This window comes from Varanus komodoensis, unplaced genomic scaffold (genome assembly GCF_004798865.1).
Source record: "Varanus komodoensis strain SLA01 unplaced genomic scaffold, ASM479886v1 scaffold7_3, whole genome shotgun sequence".
NCBI lineage: Eukaryota > Metazoa > Chordata > Lepidosauria > Squamata > Varanidae > Varanus > Varanus komodoensis.
In genome coordinates, this window is record NW_025336480.1 from 1995962 (window position 1) to 2019019 (window position 23058).

The 23058-nt window shown below is 43.3% G+C and overlaps 1 protein-coding gene across 8 annotated transcripts in view; it reads left to right on the forward strand.

Annotated features, from left to right (window-relative positions):
* Positions 1 to 1486: 1486 nt before the first annotated feature.
* SH3TC2 (SH3 domain and tetratricopeptide repeats 2) overlaps positions 1487 to 23058 on the forward strand; it is a 57162-nt gene continuing 35590 nt past the window's right edge. For 4 of the 8 annotated variants that reach the window (XM_044454311.1, XM_044454319.1, XM_044454312.1 and 1 more), the window contains exons 1-3: positions 1487 to 2038; positions 7415 to 7549; positions 20881 to 21000. In XM_044454311.1, the coding sequence (XP_044310246.1) occupies positions 2020 to 2038; positions 7415 to 7549; positions 20881 to 21000 (274 nt within the window). In that variant the 5' untranslated portion in view covers positions 1487 to 2019. Of the gene's footprint in view, positions 2039 to 7414; positions 7550 to 12094; positions 12115 to 12147; positions 12158 to 20880; positions 21001 to 23058 lie in introns of those variants that run through there. The other 4 variants (XM_044454313.1, XM_044454314.1, XM_044454315.1 and 1 more) reach the window with 3 other exon arrangements.

The following is a 23058-nucleotide window of genomic DNA, read 5'->3' on the forward strand; positions in this document are numbered from 1 at the left end:
GCAGGAGAATCCAAGTGGGAGAAATCAGGCTGTGTGGAGCAGACTGCAGCCTGTTCCCCTTAAGCCAGGCTTTTGCCCAATTCTGCCTCATCATTCTGTGCGACGGCAGGCAAAGCCTTGTGGAGCTGGGGTAGGTTCATGCAGCGCTGCACGCCACCCTATCTATCCCTGAGGTACCCTTTTGACAATCAGGCCCAGCAAGGGTAGTGGGGGCCTTCCTTCCCCCTTGGAAAGGTATCCGAGCCATGTGAGCAATGAGGCACCCCCCCCACCCCGGAATCATGAGACATGTCATGCAGGGGATTTTTTTGTCACGTTAAAAAAAATCTGCAGGACATGGAAGCTGGCTGCTAAGTTGACAGCTGCAAGCTGTTCCTCTGAGGTGCCTCAGCAGTAGTTTGAAGGGGCTGCTTGTAGTTGTCAAGTATTTTAACCCCCCTCCAAGTTTTCACAATTCATTATGATTTTACAAGCAAAAATGAGCTATTTTTGCTATTTCTTCCATTGTGGAGTATATGGCTGGGTGGACTGTCTGTGACACGAACCTCCAAGTCTAGGCACCCAGTCAGGTGTTTGGCCGCTTGCTCAGCCACAACAAAGGCTTTGAATTAAAAGGCAGCTTGGTTCAACTTGTGTGCCTACTCATTGAAAATCATTGTAGGCTCCTTTTAAGTGTGGAACCCTTTTAAGGTGGTGTATAAGACAAAACCCATGCAAAGTAGATACAATAGAAACAACATGTCCATATTAAATGAAGTCATTAACAATAAATATTAGCAATAAAAACAGAAGTGACCAATAAAACCAGCTGCCTAAGGCACTATAGGAAGGTCAGTGAAAAGAGAGCTTTCTGAGAGACCTGCAAAGAGTCGCTGTCTGACAAGTACCCAGCAGAAGCTGAGTCCAGAAGCGAGAAGGCCCTCTCCCTCATGCATGGCTTGGATGGAGACTTCTGGGACGTGACTGATGGAACTGAAACCTGGAACTGAAACTGCCAATAACTACACTGATGGGAGCAGAATCATTCTTTCTCAATCTGTGCATTTCAAGACAAAAGCTTCCTCCTACGCATTCCACCAATCACTTCTGAACTAACATCTCTACCATAAATCTTCAGTGATCTCTGCTGCAGAGGAAACTGTTATTTGAAAGGCTGCCACGAATTTCCTGCCTTTCAAGAAAGAGGAAGCATAGCAAAGAAAAAAAATTAAGACCATTCTCCAGAACGGTCAGATTGCCAGCTTTGACCGTCTTTGCAATTTGTAAACATTTTGAGAAGTTGGGGTGGGGGAGATAAGCTTCCACCAGCACACTGTCCCCCAAAACCTGCAGGGGGAAACAAAGGCAAGGTGTTCTAATTAAAGATCTAATTAAAACTCTCCTCAAAATATTTTTGTTACGCATGCAAGAACAGAGAAGTGAGAGTTTCTTCCATTGCTGTTTATTAGTTTTGCAGATAACAGCAGTGCACGTTGAGACTGATAATGTGAAGTTTAGGTTCTGCAATCTTTACTACCCCCACTACTCAATAGTGTATCTTGCAGATTGTGAAACAATTGACTTTTCGATTGCCTGCCAGTGGATCTCATAAGAGGGACTGAGATGAAGGTTTATTAGGTTGTTTAATTAGGTTTCTGGGGTCAAGTCCATTATCAGAATTCCTGTGAAGGGTTCCAAAGGGAGGAGCTGCATTCATCTGTAGCTATAAGACGCTGCAAGCAAATTCTGTTCCCTTTAGGCTTTGAGTTTTAAAATCTGACAACTAACTCCTCCCTTACCACTGTGTGGAATCAGTTTTGCCTCTAAACAAGGCTGTAGAGCAGGACAGCAAAACCAACCTCTGGAGGCTCCTAAAGATGGAAGAAAAAGAAAGCCCTCCTTGGTAAAACTAAGCTAATGATATGAACAGATGAGCCAACTGCAGAGTCCTCTCAGAAACAGCTCCTTCCACAACAAGGAGTTCTGGATGATAGATGATAGAAGAAACATAGATGGCAGAAACGTCATCCTTGTCCTACGATGCAGGACATGGCAGTAGGTAAGTGCAGAATAAGATTTTTTTTAAACAATCACAACAGAAGTATGTATTATGTTAGTGATACTGTTTCACTGACTCTGCAGTGGAAACCAGGGATCCACCAACTGCCTTCCATGGATGGGGGAGGCTCATGGAAAGTGTACACCACAGTTCAGTCCTTTAGCAGGGTCTTTGAGCCCGCTCCGTAACATTTTCAGGGAAGCAGAGGGGCTGCTGTGGGGAGCAGGGGATGGGAGGTCTGCTTTCATCAGCCCAGTTACTAAATCTGGCTCCACTCCAGGGCATGTACTTAGGTGGCACTCACTTCCTTGAGAATAAGCCCCACTGAATAAAGTAGGATGTACCAGAGGCAAAGATGCATAGGGTTGGATAGTTAAGAGTTCCATTTTAAAAACTTTTCTATAAGCTATAATCTATTAGGATGGCTGATATGTTAGTGTCAAGCAGCAAATGAAAGGGAGCGATCTGTGGAAATGAGAGAAAAAATGGAATCTATTTTAGTTTACAAGTTTTGAAAGCCATGATCTTGGAGACTAACAAGTCCACCTAAACAAGGCTGGTGCCAAGACTAGGTGTGATTAGGCAGCTGCTGAGGGGCCACATCCCAGCAAGGGCCCACCAGCAAGAGCTCCCTCGACTGGCTCCTCCTCCACGCCCTGGCAGCCTGCTGGTCACCTGCTTCTTGTTCTGGCCCAGACTGCAATGGTGGTGGTGAGGAGGAAGAGGTGCAGGGCCATAGTTCCCTTGTGGGTATGGTTGATTGTCACCATGTTGCCTTCTATGACGTAGGTATTGTGTCGTGTAGGAGAGAATATGTGATTGGGCATCTGGGACTGGACCTCATTTCTCCTTAGTGCTCAGTTTCTTGGCTACGCTTCTTGTCTTTACTGGTCTGCCTTCTGTGAAACAGATCTGGAGCAGAAAGCTTTCAGTACAAAAGAACTGTTATTCTGGAGCTCAAGCCATATCTCTGCCTTAGGCTCTTGGGCCAGTCTATTTCAGTTAGTCGCACCAGCTTTTCTTGACAAGGATGTTTTATGACTCATCATGACTACCATAGAGTCATTTTGTGAATGGGCATAACCTTCTCAGTAACCATTTTGGGAAAGCACCCACAACATTCTGTCAAAATACCAAATGTGCCCACCAAGCCCAAAAAGGTTTGGGCCCCTATGCTAGAGAAACTATAGTCAATATAGATGCATTATGGAATGGTGACTACAGAGTTTCTAATTGTGTTTCCACAGAATAATAAGCCAGGATTCTGGAGAATCATGGCTTACTATGACTAACCTGTATGCTGGCACACATAGCCAGTGGTTCCACTCAGCTTTTCCCAGTAGTGGGAGTAAACATGGGACACTGGTTTGTTGCTCCCTTTGTAATCAGAAATAAGGGCTTGTTCTGGGTTTATAAATCAAAGCTTACTTGGGAGCACCAAGCCCAGATCCCATGTTTGGATAACATGGGTAGGTATGAGACTGTGCAGTTAGTCTTTTTTCCCCGGTTTTATGCTAATAATAGGTAGCCCCATTTTCCTTTCTTCCTTCTGATCTGTGAATCTCTTTTCCCTGCCCCACCACCAGAACAGACATATTTGGGGAAAATGAAAGAGAAATCCTGCTTTGTAGTTCCTCCCACTTTCTGTGACAGGTCTTTTTAACTAGTTGTGCTGTTTCTTTTACTGTTGTACTTTTAATTCATTTGTTCTTATGCTCTGTTTTAATTTGTTATATCCCCAAATATATTGTTAGCCATTCCAAGAACAAGTTTGGATGGTACAGTGAGAGATAAATAAATAATCCAGATGGCCCCCGTCACCTGGGGTAAAAGTGCATTGGGAGCTTTCATGAGTGCTTCTGCTGTTAAACCCATTTTCCTGTGTAAGGAAGTTTGCCCCCGTAGACACTGCAAGTTGATACCTTGGGTGAATGTGTGGCTAGTGGCCGCAGAAAAAACACCTTGGGAAACAAGAAATGTATTTGATGCTACATTTAATCACAGTGGCGAGGATTGCGCTTGCTCAATACTGGAAGAATGAGGAACTGATTTTAAAAAAGATTCTGGACTGTGCAGAAATGGACAGATTGACTCTATTACTGAAGGAGAAAGAAAATACTGACTTCTATCAAACTTGGGAACTTTTTTATGATTGGCTGGAGAAACGGGACTTGGCTTAAAGCTGTCTTTAAATTTTTACAAATCGATTTGAATATGATTATAGAATGCTAAAAAGATATGTTATAGGGGGCTGACCCAGTACATCCGATGTAATTGATGATTGATTTTTTTAGTTTTTAGTTTAAAATCTTAATAAAAATGTGCAAAAAAGAAAAGAAAAAACACCTCGGTATTCCAGAAGAGCCATGGCAAGTGTACTGAGATTGGCCAGAAGCTAGCTGCTTTGGGTGGTCTCACAACACCCTGTGGCTATTTCCCTTGGAAAAAGTGATATTAAGAACATATTAAGATAAGCCAGGTAAGCTCAAAAGGTTTATCTAACACAGCACCCTGTTTCACATAGCAGTCAATCAGATGCCTCAATAGGGGGCTCATAAACAGCACAAGAGGGTCACAGCACTGTCCTGCTTATGTCCCCCAACATTCGGCATGCAGAGGAAGACTGCCTCCAACACTGGGGATAATATATAGCCATAATGACTAGCATCCATGTTAGACTTCTTCTCCATGAATTTGTCCAATGTCATCCCAGTGGTAGCCATGACTGCATCTTATAGTGGCAAATCCCATAGTTAAGCTATGTGCTTCCTAAAGATCTGCTTCACAAAGAGGAAGGTCAAGGTCTTTTCTTACTGATGCCAGAGGGTAGGACACAGAAAAGTCAGTTCAAGTTGCAGCAACCCAAATTCAGGCTGGACGTCAGGAAAAGCTTCCTCAAGGTCAGACCAATATGACAGTGGAACCAGATGCCTAGAGAGGTGGTGGGTTCTTCCACACAAGAGACCTTCAAGGTGAAACTGGGCAGTCATCTGAGTGGGATGGTGTGACCTGGCATTCTGCCCCAGTGGGGGATTTAACCCAATGGCCTTCTTGGCCCCTTCTGTAAGGAATGAAATCCAAGCAATGACGATACAGGAGGCAAAGTACCAAGCAGCAACAGTTTAATACGTTCTGGCCAGACTGGGCACTCATCCCGAAGGTAGTGCACTGGAGGAGCAGTTTACACAGCCTTTTATTCCCTACTTCACGCGCAAAGACCTTGCCTCCTTTCTCCCATTGGCTGGGATACTGGGAATTCACACTCTTCTCCGTCCGCCTTCATCATACTACTCCTTGGTATGTTACCTCCACCTGCTCATACGTCCCATGTTCATGTTAATAACCCTCTGAGACATAGTAGGAGGCACCAGTAATATGCATTAGCTAATTACACAGCCATACTTTGGATTCTAAGTTCAAAAGTTTAATGCCATGTCTACCAATTACATCTTGTAGTCTATTAGTTTGTGTTAATCACAATAACTTTATTAATCATTAAGTGATCTATATAGCTTTACCTGTTCTAGTCCGTTAATCACAATACCTTTATTAATCACTAAGTGATCCATAGCTTTACCTGCTCTAGTTTGTTAGACAAAGTAACCTTCTACTTCTTACACTTCTGATCCTAGTATTCTCTGGTTCCTTTTATCTGTCCTGAATCTTCCATCGGTCAGCTCCATGGGATGAGCCTGGTTTGTAACACTCTGAGAGGGCTACGGTGCGCACAATTTCATACACTCCTTTCGGTCTCCTCTCACTCACTTTTTCCCCAAGCCAAACACTCCCAAGGGCATCACCACCGTATATCACCTGCAATTAGAGTGCCCCTAAGCATGTGAATTATATGGTGCAGAGTGGGAACTGGAGAATGTTAAAGCTGGCTCCTGTGTCCCAGATAATCCTACAGAGACAGGCATTGCTATATAAAGTATTGAGAGAGGCTCTGAATGTCAAGTTTACTTTATATTCACTGAATTTCTAAGTTGCCTTATTTCTCATCACATATTGGAAGCTGCCTTGATTTTATGAATATTTAAATAAAACTTAATCACTGGAACATTTTAAGTCAGTGTAACATTTGGAAAAAGTAGCATTTTATGCAAACTCTAAAAAATGCGATGATGGGATTAACTTTCAGTGGGATATTCCCCAGACTATAAATACTTAGCCATAGATTTTGCTGGAATAATTTCCCTCCACTTTGTCCTATGATCCTACACATATTTACTCAGAAGTCCCATTTGGTTCAGTGAGACTGACTTCTGAGCAATCAGGCATAGGATCATGCTGTATGAACAAATGATTCTAATTGTGCCAGGATAACAACCTAGAATAATTTGTCCATATGATAATAGCACATAACGACGTTTGCACATCTCTTATCTGTAGAACTGTGCAATAGTACAGCTCACCTAGTTGGCAAATAACAGACATGTTTGTTTAACCTGCAAAATCTAGTGGGATCCCGCAGCCTGCTTCCAGCATGCTTGCTGTTTCCTTTTTCAGTTAACAACCTATAATCATCCAATTTGTAGGTTATTAGCCCAATGTCAAACTCAGTTGTTCAGGGGTAGTTATTATTTGAGCAACTTGGTTGAAACCACCTCTCTGGTTCCTCCCGTTCCAAATGACGACTGCATCTTTGGTGCAGGTGGTCGGGGCTCCCTCTGTGGTTGTGTATCTCATGAGTGACACTGACATTTGCCACCAGTTTTACAACCAAGGAATCTTTTGATGCTGGAAGATTTAGACATCACCAAGAGCAGCAGAGGAGTTGCAAAGGAGATGGCCGCCATGCTGCTCCAATTAACATGCAAACAGGTCCCTAGACTGCAAACAGCCAGAACAAAGCTGCACCTTTCCAATAAAAGCCCATGCATTCTCCTTCTGCTGGGTCAAACTATCATTGATAGCTCTGGGAGTGTAATGCCTTGAAGGGACACACTGCTGTGGACTGTATTTGAAGCAGTGACATCAAACTGCACAACCTGCTTCACAACTCCTTGAGGCATCCAGTCTCCCTGGCACAGTCATTTAGATTTCATGTAGTTCCTACCCTTACAGAGGCCCATAAGATCCCCCTTTTGCAGGTTGATGCCTGCACTCTACCTGCATCAAAAGACCATTGATTAATCTATATTAAGTATGGATTTAAGGGTACTTAGCACCATTGAAGATGCAAGATAGGGATATTTCTAGCAAAGCTTAATAGCAAAACAAAACAGCCAAGAGTGAAAAAGCAGCTACAAGGTGGGACAAACTGACTTCTGTTGGCAGTCTCTACTTCAGCCATGGGAAATCAACCAAGCAGGAGCGATTCCCCCTCTGCAAGATACCCATTTCCTATTAAAGTAAGATGGAAAATTTCTGCAGGTTGGAGGACTCCCATGTTGACCTGCTCCTGCCATCCAACAAGTGAAGGTCAGGAGGAAGAAAGTAGTACTGGAAGCAGTGGAATCCACCCATCTTCTGGAAGGAAGGGAGTTGGCACTCTGGCACTCCTTGAAGGCAAGGCTGCCTGGGGTTTTCTTTCCTTGTATGCCTGCATGCCTGTTCTGGGCTGGTTCCCTCTAGAGAGGAAGGGATATGCTATTTGCATGTTTTCTATATTCTCTAGGAGAGGGCCTGCAGTGTTAGAACTGGACGCTCTGTGTCTGCATGCCAAGAATAAGAGTGCCAGGATGTTATATGCATCGGGAAGTGAAAACATCTGTGTATGTAATAATGGGTGTTATCAGGAAGCTTTGAGCAGCATGTTAAAGTATGGGAAGTGGGATGCTTTTTTAAAAAAGATTCCTGTTAATCTAGGCCTGAACAGTTTGAGTTAGAAACAGGGCACCACTTTAGGTTTCAGGTAAGATCAGGAAAATTCAAAGTATGGTGCAAATGTTTGCTCTCAGCCCATCCAAGCTTGAAGTGCGCAAAAAAGTGTGGGGAGGATTTTTCAGAGCACATATGATGACGATGATAATGATGATGACAACAACTTTTTGTTTCATTTATTTTCCACAGCTGAAGCTCTTTGAGTGGTTTAAACAATCCGTAGAAAGAAATGATTCAAATACAATAAAATGTTGAAAAATCAGGAAAAAAAATCAAAATGTTTAAGATAGTTATAAACAGATGACTATCCATTAATTACCTGAGGAATAATACTTACATGTGGGTTTTCAGCCTGTGTTAAGGAAAAGGTGGCAGTGCCACTTGAAATATTACTTCATTTGGATGAGGTCACGATGGGCAAGATTTCTGCTGTTGAGAAAAGACGTGGGAGGCATTCTGAGCCTGCTGAAACTCAGTGTAAATCCTCACTATTATTCCTAAAGCTTCAGTTGTCACATTTGGTGTAGACTTCAAACAGTGGAATGGAATATCTACCTGCACATTCCAGTTTTTTCAGTCTCTGTATTTTATGCCTATGTTCCCCTTTGAGCAAGACAAAGGATGGATTTTTCCCTTGTGTGACTCTGAACTGCAGTAGCCATAATTCAGGAAAGAATTCTGGAGTGTGGTGATTGTGCTAGTAGAAATAGTTTAAAGTGAATTTCATAAATCAGCCTAGCCCAGCTGTTTTTTTCTCACCTATCCCACACAGGTCTGTAGACAGGGGGTTCCAGTCCTTCCACGTCTCACTGTTCAAACATAATTGGAATAGGTTTATGCTTGCAAACTATGTCCAGGGGCAGAATGGAGGCCTCTGTTATGGAATACCCTTAATCTAGCCTACCCCACCAACTGGTTAGGGCAAAGCAACAATGACAACCACCCCACAATCCAAGCATCATGTATCTACTGAAGGGGTCTGAACTAGCAATGACTAATCAGGAAGAAGATCAAGGAGTCATGATGAAGAGCACAATTAAAATATCAATTTAGCTTGCAGCATGAAAAGGTGAATTACATGCTAGGGATCATTAGCAAAAGGAACAAAGGTAAAGCTGCCAGTATGTAAACCTTTACATAAATCTGTAACATGGCCACACTTGAAATTCTGAGCATACTTGTGGTTGCAACTTCTGCAAAACTGCTATGCAGCTGGAAAAAGGTGAGCAAAGGCTCTCTAGTATGTTGGCATAGAACATATATCACTGTATAAGGGAGATGGGACAGAAGAATCTGCACATTCCTTTATCTCTGCTGTACCTCTTGACCAAATTGGTTTGGAAAAATTTAGGCTTACATGCACACTGTTTTATTAGACTTTCAACAAATTTAGGGCCAGATGTTTTGAGCAACTTTGGAGGCCTGTGTGCATGCTGGAAAAAATGACCACAGTGTGTTACTAAAGAAAATGATGGCATTTGCATGCTGATTCACACACACAAATGTTCCTCAAATGGGTTTTACTGCCCAAGAAAACCTGTAAATTTTCAAGATGTTAAAAGTACACGTAAGCATAGACACCGGAGTAAGTGAATGCTTCAATAATAACTAAAGCCACCTGTGTACAGAGTTAAAGATTACTTCCTGGTGGTGCTTAAATAATAAAGCTCCTAAGGCATTTCAGAAGGCATTCTCAAAATGTGGGGATTTTTTTTTTTTTTTGTATCCTGCCTTCTTAAGTCTGTCAGGAAATCCTTTCCACTCTTAAGTAATCAAGGAATAGCCTTCCTGTTTCCTCCCCCACCTCCTTCTTCCCGGCTCAGCCCTCCATGCTGCTGAATGTGCCAGGTTGCTGACAATTGTCTGATAGTACGATGCACTCAGTACTGCATTGTTTTAGATTTCCATGAAACTATGTCTACAGAAGGCTGGAATACCAGATGAACCATAAAAGAAACAACTAAGTAGGCTCTGTTTCCACTGCCAACGCATTTACACTACAGCTCATCATCTCCATGGAAGGCAAAGTACAGTTTGGATTATGTGTACTGCCCAGTATCAAATGATAGTGGAAATGACTTGTATTTTACTGTTGTAGGATTGTTCCGTGTATAAATTTCAGTATGGTTCCTCTGACTTGCATGTATTCTGAGGAACATCATTGTATTTATGCAGTGCTTTTTTTGTAAGAAAAAAGGTGCTGGAACTCATGAAATTATTTACCTTTCACACGTAGTCAATCACTGTACACACAGCCACACACGCCAGTTGTGTAATGAAACGTAACGGTTGCCGCATGCAGTAAGCACTCAGTGTGCAACCACACGACCAATCACAAGCCGAGCAGCACCATCACAACCAGCGCAGACTAAGTACGCATGCGCCGGATTTGACACACGAGCAGCCCGCATGCACTGTTTTAATGATTTTGCCGCCGACCTGCTATGCTCGACAGGGCGATTCAAATCCACGTGGACCAAACATCAAATTTTCAAAAGTTACTTTTAAAACTTGGAAAATCTGTCAAAAAAAGGTGCCGGAACTCCATTCCGGTGCGTTCTATGACAAAAAAGCACTGTATTTATGGTGTTTAGGTTCATAGAAGTGTAGTAGCAAAAGGAACCTTTTCTTAATAGAGGAAGATTGCATAAATTCATGGAGGCTAAGGTTACCAGAGACTAGACTTGGGTCCTGATTCACCACAGACATCACCCTCCCAACACGCACCCAATGATCAGGCATCAGGTTTACAGCACAGAAAGCAAGCTCACAGCACTTTGCAAATTTACATTTTTGAATGCGTGTGTGAATGAAGTGTTCCTACTCGGAATTTTGGGGATATCTGGGCATTATTATTGGTATAACGGGGGTGAGCAACTTGTGGCCCTTCAGAAGTTCTTGGACTGCAATTGCCATCATCCTTTACCATCAGTTGAGCTGTCTAGGCTAATAGGAGTTGGAGTCCAACAAGATCTGGAAGGCCACAACTTAATACCCTCCATTTAGTTTCAGATGTTTGTATACTACTGGCCTAATTACTATTGTAGGACATGGTTATGCATATGCTTTTGGAGGCAATCAATCATGCTGCTAGACCATATGGTTTGCATCCAAATCAGCTAACAAAACCATGAAATAGAACAAAGGGTGTAGGAGCAAGTGTAGCCTAATGGTTATAGCATTCTCCCATGACCTGGTGCCCACTCACTGTGTTGAACTGCAACTCCATCATGCCCTAGAAACGTGGGGCTGGGAAAGCTTGGAGAACTTCATTTAGAATGGGAAGTAGTGCGTTCAAATCATTGCTCAAGCAGAAAATTTACTAGGTAAAGTAGGGTCAGTAACTCTTCCAACCTAACGGAGTTATTTTAGGAGAAGAGGGGAAAGAGGCAATGGGGAGGAGAGTTAAAAATTGTATTGGAAAGGTAAATTTTATAAAATAGGAAAATGCTGCTATAAAACGGCAAAAAGAGAACTGCGTGCATATGGGCTCAAGCTTGTCAGCGAACACTTAAGCCGTGCCCTACGAAGCAGCCTGAATTCCCCGCTCTTCGTTTTGCTTCGCTTCCTTCCAGAGCAGGAACGGGGAGCGAAGGCAGCCTCGCAATCTCAGTTGATATTTAACCAGCGATGAAATGTCTCGGTTTCATGGGCAGGGAGCGCGCGCCCCAGAGACACTGGAATTCCTGTGGCTGTGCAGGTGGCTGGACGGGACGAGCTAGTTTCAGCAAAACCATGGGCTGCCTCTCGGTCCAGCCGATGGCAAAGTGACGGTAAACAACTTCGGCGACCTGTTTCCTCTGTCGGCCTCCGGCAAACTCTCTCCCCCTTCCCTTCATTGTTCGGGGAGAGAGAGAGAGAGAAGGAGAGTGCAAGCCCAGCTTTTTGCAGAGCACCGGTTCGCGCGCTCTCGCCCTCTCTCTCTCTCACACACACAACCCTTCCCTGGAGCTGTTTACGAGTTGGCTCTTGGGTAACCCACTGACCTCACCGTCCTAGCAGCACTGCTGGGAAACGGAGGCTCCCTCTCGGCTGGACTGATTAGCCTCCCGCCGGAGACATTCCTCGTCCTCGCGCGAGTGAGGCGCACTAAAGGCCCGCGCACGCCCCGCTAGCCTGCCAGTGCCGGAGCCGCCGCCTTTCTTTCACGCGGAAAAGCCTGCAGCTTGTGGAGTCCCTCCCCCGAAGTTTCTGTCCTTGTTTTGCCTCCAACCGCGCGGCCGAGGCACTTTTGGCCAGGGAGGAAGAAGGTATGTTGGGCGCCAAAGCGAGCTTCTGCACTTGAGCCCCCAGGTCAGTACCGCTGCTATTGCTGCTACCACCCTGCTTGTCCCGGGGGTTTGGAGCACCGCCACCCGCCGGCCACAGTTCCGCTCCGGGACCAATGTGCCTTCCTGTGGAAACTTCTCAGTCCGTAGCCCGGGCGGAGCGGCCGGCCGGTGTTACGTTCCTTGCCCCGGTATATGCGGTCGCCAGGGAGAGCGTCACGGCCAGGGCGCTGGACAACAAGGAAGAAGACACCTTCCCAAATCCACGTCGTGTAATACTTTTAATAGGCCAACTCAAAGAACACAAACTGTCTGCGACCCTTCCAGAGTTTCTTGCGTCTTCTGGCAAGGTGTTACAAAAAGCAGGTTGGAGTCTTGCAAAACCAAGGTCTCGAGAAGCACAGAAATGCAGGCTCCGCACATGAGCTCCTCTTGCTTCTAGTTTGCTTTCTACCATTCTGGTTTACCCCTTTAGCCATGAATGCCGTTTGCTGTGATCTTCCTTCCACCTGAACAATCAGTAACAGGCTTTTCTTGCACTGTCATAACTGTTCATCTTCCTTTTGTAACCCTCTTGCGTTTCCCTCCACTTCTTTCATCTTTTTTCCCTACCACCAAGGATACTTCAGGGTGAAGCCATCTAGTGGTCTCAGTCAACGTGTTGTGCAGCTATTCTACTTTTCTTACTTAACAGGTGTGCTCATTTATTGTGGCATGACAGAAGATGGAAGCAGTGGTAAGAGAACACATGGGATTGTGGGAAGCTGCCTTACACTGACCAGACATCACAGGTTGCCAAACCCAGTATCGTTGGCAGTGGCTGGTGGGAATGGCACTTCAGGGGGGTGTCAGGTAGGAAATTTCCCTGCCCTACCTGGAAGTGACAAGGATCAGACCTGAAACTTTGTATGTGCAAACCATGAGTTCTTCCCTTAGCTAAAAACTATCTCCTTTGTAACACAGGAGGGTTACAAATAGAATAATCTGCCCCCTCCTGATTCTGGAACATTTTGTGAATTAAGTAGGATGGTTGCACAGTTAAAGCCTAGAGTGGACACATTCAGAAAACCCATTAAGGCAAAGACAGAAGAGCTGCACGATGTATTCTGACTGGTAGCACTTACTGCAGTTAAAATCCTCTAGGACAGTGATGGCAAACCTATGGCATGCGTGCCACAGCGCAGAGCAATCTCTGTTGGCACATGAGCCAAGTCGCCACAGCATCACCCCAGCAGCCGAGCATCATATAACAGCACATCATTAGCCGCGACTCATCTGAGCTTTCACATGGCCGGTCAGTGTGCTGCCAAGGATATATATGTATATTTGCTTGGACTGGCTGTGAGTTTTAATGCATTCATTTTTATTAACACAAGATTTTAGCTTTGAGTGTTCTTAAGAAAAATTGAAATTTAATATCTAAGATTTAGCAAAGAGATGTTCTAATTAAAGTTGTGCTGTCCCCCTGGCATATTTGAATCTGCAGCATCATATTCAGGTTTTATTGCAGGGTTGGCACTTTGCGATAAATAAGTGGGTTTTGGGTTGCAGTTTGGGCACTCAGTCTCTAAAAGGTTCACCATCACTGCTCTAGGACATGCAAAATCCCATACAATATGGCTCCTTTTTGATCTAGCATCACTGCAATAGCTAGCATAACAAATCAGAGACCCAAGGCTTTGAGTTGGCTTCCTGACAATTGAATCGCGCCAAGAAGTTCAGGGTGCTGGGTGTAGTACCTGAGGCTCTTTCACCCACAACCCTGTGAAGCAGGTGTGGTGGAACAAGTCCTTTGTTCAAGGCAATTCAGCTGTGAGTTTCATAGCCGGACCAATATGTCTGTCCAAGTCAAGTAGTTCTAGCCACTGTTTCATGGTGGCCTCAGACAGTGAAGTAGATGTAAGCATAGCAGATGTACTGGCATGTAGCTCAGTTACTGAATAACTGATATATCACTGAGCAGCATATATTAGACATATAAATGATTAAAGACTTTATTTTGTGCTGTGTGGCCTAATGTGCGCTCAGATGTTGCCCTCAGCATCTGAGGATTGCATATCTAGCATTGCAACCTTACTGTCCCAGCATACTGCAAATACCTCTAAGGGTGCCTTTAGCCCTCAGTGGAGTTACGCTGTGATCACTTAGCTAAGGTGCGTGAATGCTTTGAACATACAGCATAGGAAGAATAAGAAGGTGATGTGTTTTCCTCACAATTTATATGTGCATCAACGTGTGGAATGATAATTCTATTTTATGTGTATGGAGTTGCGGAAGAAAGAGGAGATACTTTTGAAAATATATGGTAGAAAAAGAGGATCCGGCTACTGCTGAAAAGGATTGTCATGTTGTTCAGGCCTTTCTGATTTCAAGGATCCTTGTCTGATCCTTGATTAGTACAGTAACAGCCCCAGTTCCTTTCGCTCTTATTAAAATTCCTACCCCAGGAACTGTGATCTGCTTAAATTTTAGGTGCAGGCTTTCATTTCCTTGCAACTCTTCATTCTGTTCCCTACTTATTGCAAGTAGGGAAGGATAATGTACAAATGGTTCTAAGTTTCTCATGCTCATCATATCTGGAAACAAAAAGGTATTTTTTTGGTAAACACCAGTTTACTATAAGGCTATGACTTGGCTATGTATCGTAACTTACTTCTTGCATAAAACCCAAGTAACCCAAAGAAATCTGAGAATTTAATATTATGTTAAATAAAATACAGTTTGCCAACCACTATAGAGGTGGATATTTTAAAAAATCTAGCAGAAAGCACAGCACATGTACCAGCTGTCTGTCATATTTGGAGATGAAGGGCATAAGGGCCATGCTTATCCCTGTTGGCTGATGAGTGGGATATTCATTCCATTTATGTTTCCCCCTTCCCTACAATGAGTTCAGTGCAGCATACATAATTCTTCCTTTTATCCTCACAATAACTCTATGGCAGCTTTCTCCAGCCTTCACAGGCATTTGGACCACAACTCCCAGAATTCCCATCCAGCAGGGCTATCAACTGGAAATTCTGGGTGTTCCAGTCCATATGTGTCTGGAGGGCACAAGGTTGGGGAAGGCTGCTCTATGGAATAGATTAGTTTGACCAGTAGTGACCAGCTTAAGATCATCTAGTGAGCTTCATCCCCAGTGAGGAATTTGAACCTAGGTCTCTGCAGTACGAGTGCACTACTTGGAGTGTCTGATATTAACTCCCCTCCTTAGCTAGACAGCCAGGCTCATGTTTTCCTATCCCTGGAAAAGGAAAGAGGCAATGGACCTCTTCAATTTCTGATTGTGTTGAGGAATGGACCACCAATTTCCACTGCACCAGATACAGCTCATCTCTTCCCAAGGAAAGCAGGTGCAGGAAATATGAGTAGTGCTGCTCTAGTGAAGCTTAAGATCATATTTGTGTTGACAGGAGATTTAAAGTGGGAACTGTACGTATCTATCATCCTTAACTCTGGGTATCAAGGCCTCCCATCCCTATAACCAAGATACAGTATGTGAGAGCCAATGTGGTGTAGTGGTGAAGAGCATGGGACTGGGACTCAGATGATCTGGGTTCTAGTCCCCGCTCAGCCATGGAGCCAACTGGGTGACTTTGGGCCAGTCACAGACTCTCAGCCCAACCTCCCTCACAGGGTTGTTGTTGTGGGGATAAGATGGAGGAGGAGAGGTAAGCTGCCTTGAGCCCTTTGAAGGATATAAACAAACAAACAACCAGCCTGAAAGCTAGAAATATCACTCTCCCCTTCATATTTGGAATTTATTTATTTATTTAGGGGGACTTCTATGGCGCCCCATTCACCGAAGCCTCGGGGCGGCTCACAAACCGCCCTGGCCAAAGAATAAAATGAATAAATAATATTAACAATTAAAATAACATTTGAATAAAAAGGTCTTCGCCTGGCGCCGAAAATCAAATAACAATGGCGCCAGGCGGACCTCTCTGGGGAGCGTATTCCATAGATTGGGCGCCACCGCAGAGAAAGCCCTCCTCCGAGTACCTACCCTCCTAATTTCCTTCACAGAGGGATCCTGGAGAAGGGCCTCTCCCGCTGATCTTAAGGGGCGGGCGGGCATATATGGATGTAAATTAACAGTAAAAGGGTTATCTAGTAGTTATGTAGGGAGAAGAAGCTAGCATTGTATCTCTGGCCTACAAGCCACTGAGTGTATTTTTTAATTTACTAATGCTTTATGCATAAAGGAGTCGATCTGAGGGAAGACTGTAAATAAAACTATCTTTTATTTGCAGTAGAAAAAGGAGTGGAGGGGGATCATCACAAACTGATTCAGTAATATAAATATTAAAAAGGAGAATCAATATAGCGGGTTTAGCTATCCTAGTTTCCTTTTTTCCTTTCTGTTTTTCCAATGAGCGGGTTGATTTTCCAATCTTTAGCGTATAACTGAATGTTTTGCACGCTATGAACATTAATGGGTGGTTTTTTGTTTGTTGGTTTTTGCATTAAACCCTTTAAAACAATCTGGAAACTTCTGCTTTTCCAGAATGCAGCTGCTAGGAAGCTAAGACACTGGAACATTGCTCGAGCCTGCACCAATCCTCTTATCATTTGCATGGGTTTCCCGTCAAGTTCCAGGTTCAATTAAAGATTAAAGTTTTAAACTTTCAGCCCTAAGTGGCCAGCAACCACGGTGTGTCAAAAAGCATTTCCTTTCATATTAGCCCGCCTGAGACTTTCACTTCAAAACACAGGCCTTTCTCCTCCTTCCCTCACCCTCAGAGATGTGCTAGGTGCATATGAAAGTTAGGTCCCATTCGGTTGTGGCACCAAAATTGTGGAAGAGCCTCCAGAGAGGGGTTCACTTAGTCCCATTACTCTGTTACTTCAGAAAGCTTTTCAGTAAACTTGGTCACCTGTTTATGGTGATGTTTTGTAGCTCACGGGCTGTGTTGTTTCATATAGTTTTTGTTCTAAGCTACCCTGGGTGTTTCATATATAGAAAAGGCAAGGTGGAAATCTGCTGTGTAAATAATTCCACAAAGTTACTAGCCCGCAAAACCATTTACTAGCTTGCTAGGAGGCTAGTAGCCTACATTTGTGAGCTGGCCATAGAATGGGAGATGCACCTTCCTCCATAGCTATGTAGTCTCTTTGCAAACGAGTAAAAAAGTAGCCTGGCAGAAGAAGGACAGAACGATCCATCATTCCCCTGTCAGCCTGCTATGCTTTCATGCTGGTTGAGGAGGAAAGGGCTTCCCTTCATCTGCCAGCTAGAGGAGGAGGGAAGGAATTCCATGCATGGAATTCATTCACCTGCATTACATTCCTGGTCTCTTATGGCTTCCAGGCAAGTGGTTAAATGCAAGACTTATTCTCCTGCTAAGTCAAATGAGAGTTTTAGAGGTATTGGACTATTTAACCAAAGAACAGATCTCATGAGGCACAGCATATTATAGTCACAATGTGACTTTTTGCGTTAGAGAACACAAATGGAGTGTGGGATGGGGGAGCAGTAAAAAGCAAAGCCCCCTACCATGAAAGGGTTAGTGGGTACGTTTCTCTTTGTGTCTTTTCATCTGCAGTGGTGAATCACCTGCTGACAGTTCTGTGAATGAGCTTTGCAGAGTGCCTGACTGGGAGGGGCGATAGGTCAGTGGCAGGGCCCCTGCTATGGATGCAGAAGGCCCCAGGTCCCACCCTCAGCACCTCCCAGCATGGCAAGAAGAACTGCCTGAGACCCTGGATAGCTGCTGCCAGTTAGTATCAACAGTACTGAGTGGGATAGACCAATGGTCTGATTCCATATAAGGCAGCTTCTTATGTTCTATTTGCATAGCTGTGCACCTTATTTGCATAACATGCAAATTATCCTCCACGGATGTGTGGGTTTCCCTGCCTGCCTTTAACATAGTTCTGTTTTTTTTCCACTCCCACCCACCAAAGCTTGGAATGCCAGGAATGTGTTGCCTGGCATTTGAGATACAATCTGAAAAGGCATGGAGGGGCAGCAAACCCCTGGAACTGAAGAGCTGATGCTAGGCAGTTGCTGCCTCTTGGGAGACAGGCCCAGCCACACCTCCCACCTTCCAAATGCAGACTAGCCATCAAAAGATGCATTGTGCATTGAGAGGCTGTTTTTCCAGAGACTAACAGAGCCCTCTTGAATGGCTGATGCAGTAGACTGCATTGGTCTTGCCCTGGAGTAGTCAGAAAGGAGCAATTGCTGGCTTTGGGGCTGGATGGGATGGTGGACACATGGGCTGCTGTTTTGGCTTGCCTTTCCAGAAGAAATTTTCACTGTGGTCCACAGGTGAGTTACCCACAGCTCCTTCATGCTACGGCATAGTGGTGCTTTCAGGTCTTGTGTATATATTTGCTTTAAGCCTTCTATGACAACTTTGCATGAGCAGCTAAGCAGCACAGCAAAATAAGAACAAATTTAGGCTTGTACCGTTTGCTTCCTGCAGTGTTAGCAGCAGCTCCTGGGTTGAGGGGGTAGAATCATCCCCATAAATGGGAAGGACTGTTTATTCATTTTACATTTCTGGTGCTGGATTATTATGGTTTCCTTCATGGAAAATAGATTGTATGCTCAGCTCCCATGTCTCCTGCTTCTAAGAATCTTAATCTAGTTTTCAGAAGGCACATGAAGAGGATGTTGAGTGAGGCCTGTCTCCCTCCCCCTCATCAGCCAAGCATATTGCATTTTAGGGGTAAGGGCTCGCCAGTACATTATGGCAAGATGCAATGACCTGGAACCAATGGACATGGCACATTTTTGTGTCATTACTGTTTTACTTTGAACCATTCATAAGTTCACAACGTCTGCCATGACGTTTCCCAGCTTGAGTACCATTTTTTCCCAAATTAAAACTGCCTACTCCCTAGTCTTTATAAGGAAGATATTTTTCTGATCCAAAAAACACATTACTGTAAGGCCTTTATTAGGCTAACTCAGAGGTCAAAATATTGCATTAATATGGATTTTTTCCCCTTATGGCCAACATTTGCCTTTTGTTTTTGTTTTTTTCTGTTCACTGAGTTTCTGCTTTCTGCATCTTCTTCAGCTCTACAGTGTCTATTTAGAAAGGTTGTGTGCAGCTGTACCCACACAATAGTATAATGGCTCAAGTCACTTATGTATGACATTCTGATAAGTGTCATTTTATGCCCAGCCTTTATTCCCATCATTCCCAGCATGGAATTTTCTGTTTTCATGGCTGCAGAACAATAACTTGTGCAGTCTTGATTTTCCCTTGAAAGGGAGACATGGCATAAGGAAACTCATAGTAACAACCTGAGAAATCCTTAGTTAGTGACTGTCATTGTAGCTGTAATAGAAGCTGAGCATTTGAATTAGTCAAGAATAATCCAGGTTAGAGAATATGAATGATGCATTTGCTCTTCCTTATAATGGTTTCTGCTTGGGAAGGAACAAGTTATATGAGCTAAGAGCTATTTTACTCTGTGATTTTTTAATGCATTTCAAATATACTGTAGGTACAAATATGTATGCTCTGCCTTCCGTTCTGCCTTAAGGAATGAAGACTTGGATCAGGTTGGCTTAAATTAGGAGAATTTTTTTTAATCCATGTCGGCATTTGTAGCATATTGGCCTCTACAGGTTCATTTCTTCCTCTGTCACTCAGGATTAGGGATATATCAGAAATTCATGTCAGTCTGTTTTTGATCAGTATTTACCCAGTTCACAAAAGACTTCAATGCAGTTTGCAGCTGAAATTTGTTTCCAGGCTTGCAATGTAATTTGTGACCTCCACCCACTTCCCCCTCAAAAAAAAATGAAGTACTTGTATATATTTGAAAAAAAAAACCATACATTTGGGAAAATATTAATTTTTGCATGTAAAATGAAAATAAAAGCTTGCAATCTGATGCAGACTGTAGTTGAAATAAGCTTCCGGACAGAATCTGGAGAACTTCCACAAGGTAAAGTTTTGCTGATTAGCACATCTCTACTTAGGCTACATCAGAAACGTAGATGTTTGGGAGAATGCATGACACAGTTCCTTTCCATGGTTATTTTGCGCAAGTTCTCAGAAGTGTGAATGGCATGGAAAAGAGCTATATGGCTCCCTATGTGTGGTTTGGGGATGCTGAGCAACACAATCCAGGATCCATGATAGGGCTCCCAAGTTGCGATGGTTGTATCAGAATTGCCAAGTGGTGACTTACATACTTGGATAAATCATCACAGATTGGATTTCCATATCACTACAAAACCTGCCCTTTCCCATAGAGTTTGTTCACACATGCAGGTCATTGATAGAAACTGTACATTGTACGATAATCAAGTGTGAAGAAAACCAGTGATATACATGACTCAGTGAACCAGCCTTTAGGCCGATGCCTGTTTGAAGCATCAGGATTTCCTTTTCATGCATTCTCAGTTTTAATTGGTATAAGCACACAGTAAACTGAAATTAAGGATGTGTTACAAATTTGTTTCTGTAGGAATCTCACAAGAACCATTAGCAGAATCTATTTTAACAGAAAGTGCCTATTTTCAGGATAGTTTTTTAAACTTTAAAACTAATTTCAGTCCTAAACACATCTAGTTCCCCATTTAAAAACCATTAGGATTAAAATGGAATATGGATGGCAAAGGAGGTGGTGGGCAAACACTATGTGTGTGTATGAGAGAGGGAGAGAACAAGAGCGATCCCATTTGTGATAGCAAATATTTAATTCCTCTGAATGATCTGAAATGAGCAATGCCGTTTTATTCTGAATTTCATCTTACCCATGGCTCTATTCATCCTCCAGGTGAAGAGCTGTCTTCTTGTTCATCTGGCCAACCTGTGTTCCTGGCCAGTTGGTCCAATCTGCAACAGGGCACAGCAGAACCTGCAGAAACATGTTTCCAAAAGAAGAGGATGGCATCAGGTACTGCTAAAAAAAGGTCTTGCTCTTTACCTGCGGAAGTGTGTGTGTCAGAGAGGATGAGATATTACTGTCTTGTGGTGAACTTGGGACTTTCTTAGTCATATTATGGGTAGAACATGTGCTGTAGAAAGAATCTGAAGGCTTAGTCCAGTAGCAACTGGGTTTACAAAGAAAGTACTTTATAGTGGCCAAGAGTGAGACATACACACTAACACTGTATTTGTTTAGTCTTGTCCATATTTGTATATATGTACCCTTTCTTTACTCTGTGTTTATGTACACATGCACACATAATAATGAGCTTAGAATTATGAGTTAAATCGGAGGTGGGCGACTCATGGCCTCGCAGAAGTTTGGTTTACAACTTATTTTTATTGATTCATTTATTAAATTTCTGTTTGTCCCGATAGCCAGCATTCTCTGTGTGGTTCACAACAGGTAGAACAATAAAATACAACATGATAACATATAATATAAAACCCAAAATAAATCCTGGCAGCAGTGCAAAGATTTAAAACTCCAGTTACAGATTTAAAACAACAGAAACTGAAAGACTACATGCCTGGGAGGTTAAGGTCTTCACCTGGCCTTGAAAGGAGCACTACACAGGCACCAGGTAGGGAAGCTCTTTCTGTACCAGGGTGCTGCAAAAGAAAAATCTCTATGCTTTTAACACTACTGAACATAGTGAGTGATGAGGAATGATGGGAATTGTAGGCCAAAGAATCTGAAGAGCCATAAGTTGACTACTGCTGAGCAAAATACTGGCCCTGCGTTAAATAGTGTATTAGAGCCACTTTGTGTAATGCCTGTGTTAGGTCAACCAAATGATCACAAGCAATGTGCATGCTTTTGAGATCTCCAGAAATTACATGTTTTGGACTGATCATTTGGCTGACTTAATGAAAGTATTACACTAATAAGGATTTTGAGATTTTTCTTCTGGTCAATGTGGCTACTCTTTGTGTGTTTTGCTTTTTACATGGAAAGTCTGTTCACTGTAGCTATCCCAGTATTACACTAGTGTTATTCAGAGGAAGCAAATGAACTGTGAAAAGCAGACAGATATCTCTAAATATTTTGGGTGTGCTATGAAAGCATCAGTTTGCCAAAGCTTCCTGGTATACATCTATTACATTTTTAGGAAATACACATCCATTTCATTCTCGCCATGTTTCCTGTAGGAAATAGCTGGTGTTATTCTAGTTCAGGCTTAGCAAACGTGGTTGCCCCATGAAATGTGGAGTCGCCTCTTGCTCACAATTCAGTACAGCTCGCCACTGGTGGTGGTGGTGTTCTGTCCAGGCTTTTGCCTTTCCAGATGCTGGCAAAGGTGTGACGGGTGAAGCAGTGACACTGCAAGTATGTAGTTTGGAAGCTCCATGCCTGTCTCAGTTTCAGTTTCTGCCACCGGATCATTTCAGCTTCTTGGGGATACTTCCCATGCACTTCATTAGCTCATCTGTAGAACGGGACTGGTGAGACTGCTTTAAAACTCCTCCAAGGACAGCAGATGACAAAGGGAAATGTCATTTTCTTGTAAGAAAAGTCTGCCAAATTATCATTTGCTGAGCCGTCTTTTTCTGTTTGTAGATATAATATGGTTTACTGTTCCATATAAATCAGATTACAGTTTGTTTTACAGACTAGCATGACTGACACCGGATAGGGATCATTTAAGTGAACCAACTTACAAAAGCATGCCATTGTTTGTGGCCCATAATTTTTGTCTGATAAGCCCAATCTACCCACCGACATGGCCCATTTTTTCAGTCCTGTTAGTTTGACTCAGCTGGGGAAGAGCATGCCGGATTTTTTACAGTTGGTGTCAGACATCATTAATGTAATTGCTGCTCAAATTCCTTCATTCTAGGAGCTTTAGGGCCATGCTTGATGATGTGTAAACCCTGTTAGATTTTTTCAGATCGTAGCAGTTACGGGATATCTGCATTTCCCCCAGAAAACTGATGGGCAAAAGCTTATGCAAATCAACATCTTTTCTTGAAGAACTGCAGTAACTAGGAGGCCCCCTTTCCCTGGTGTGGTTTCTACAGACTC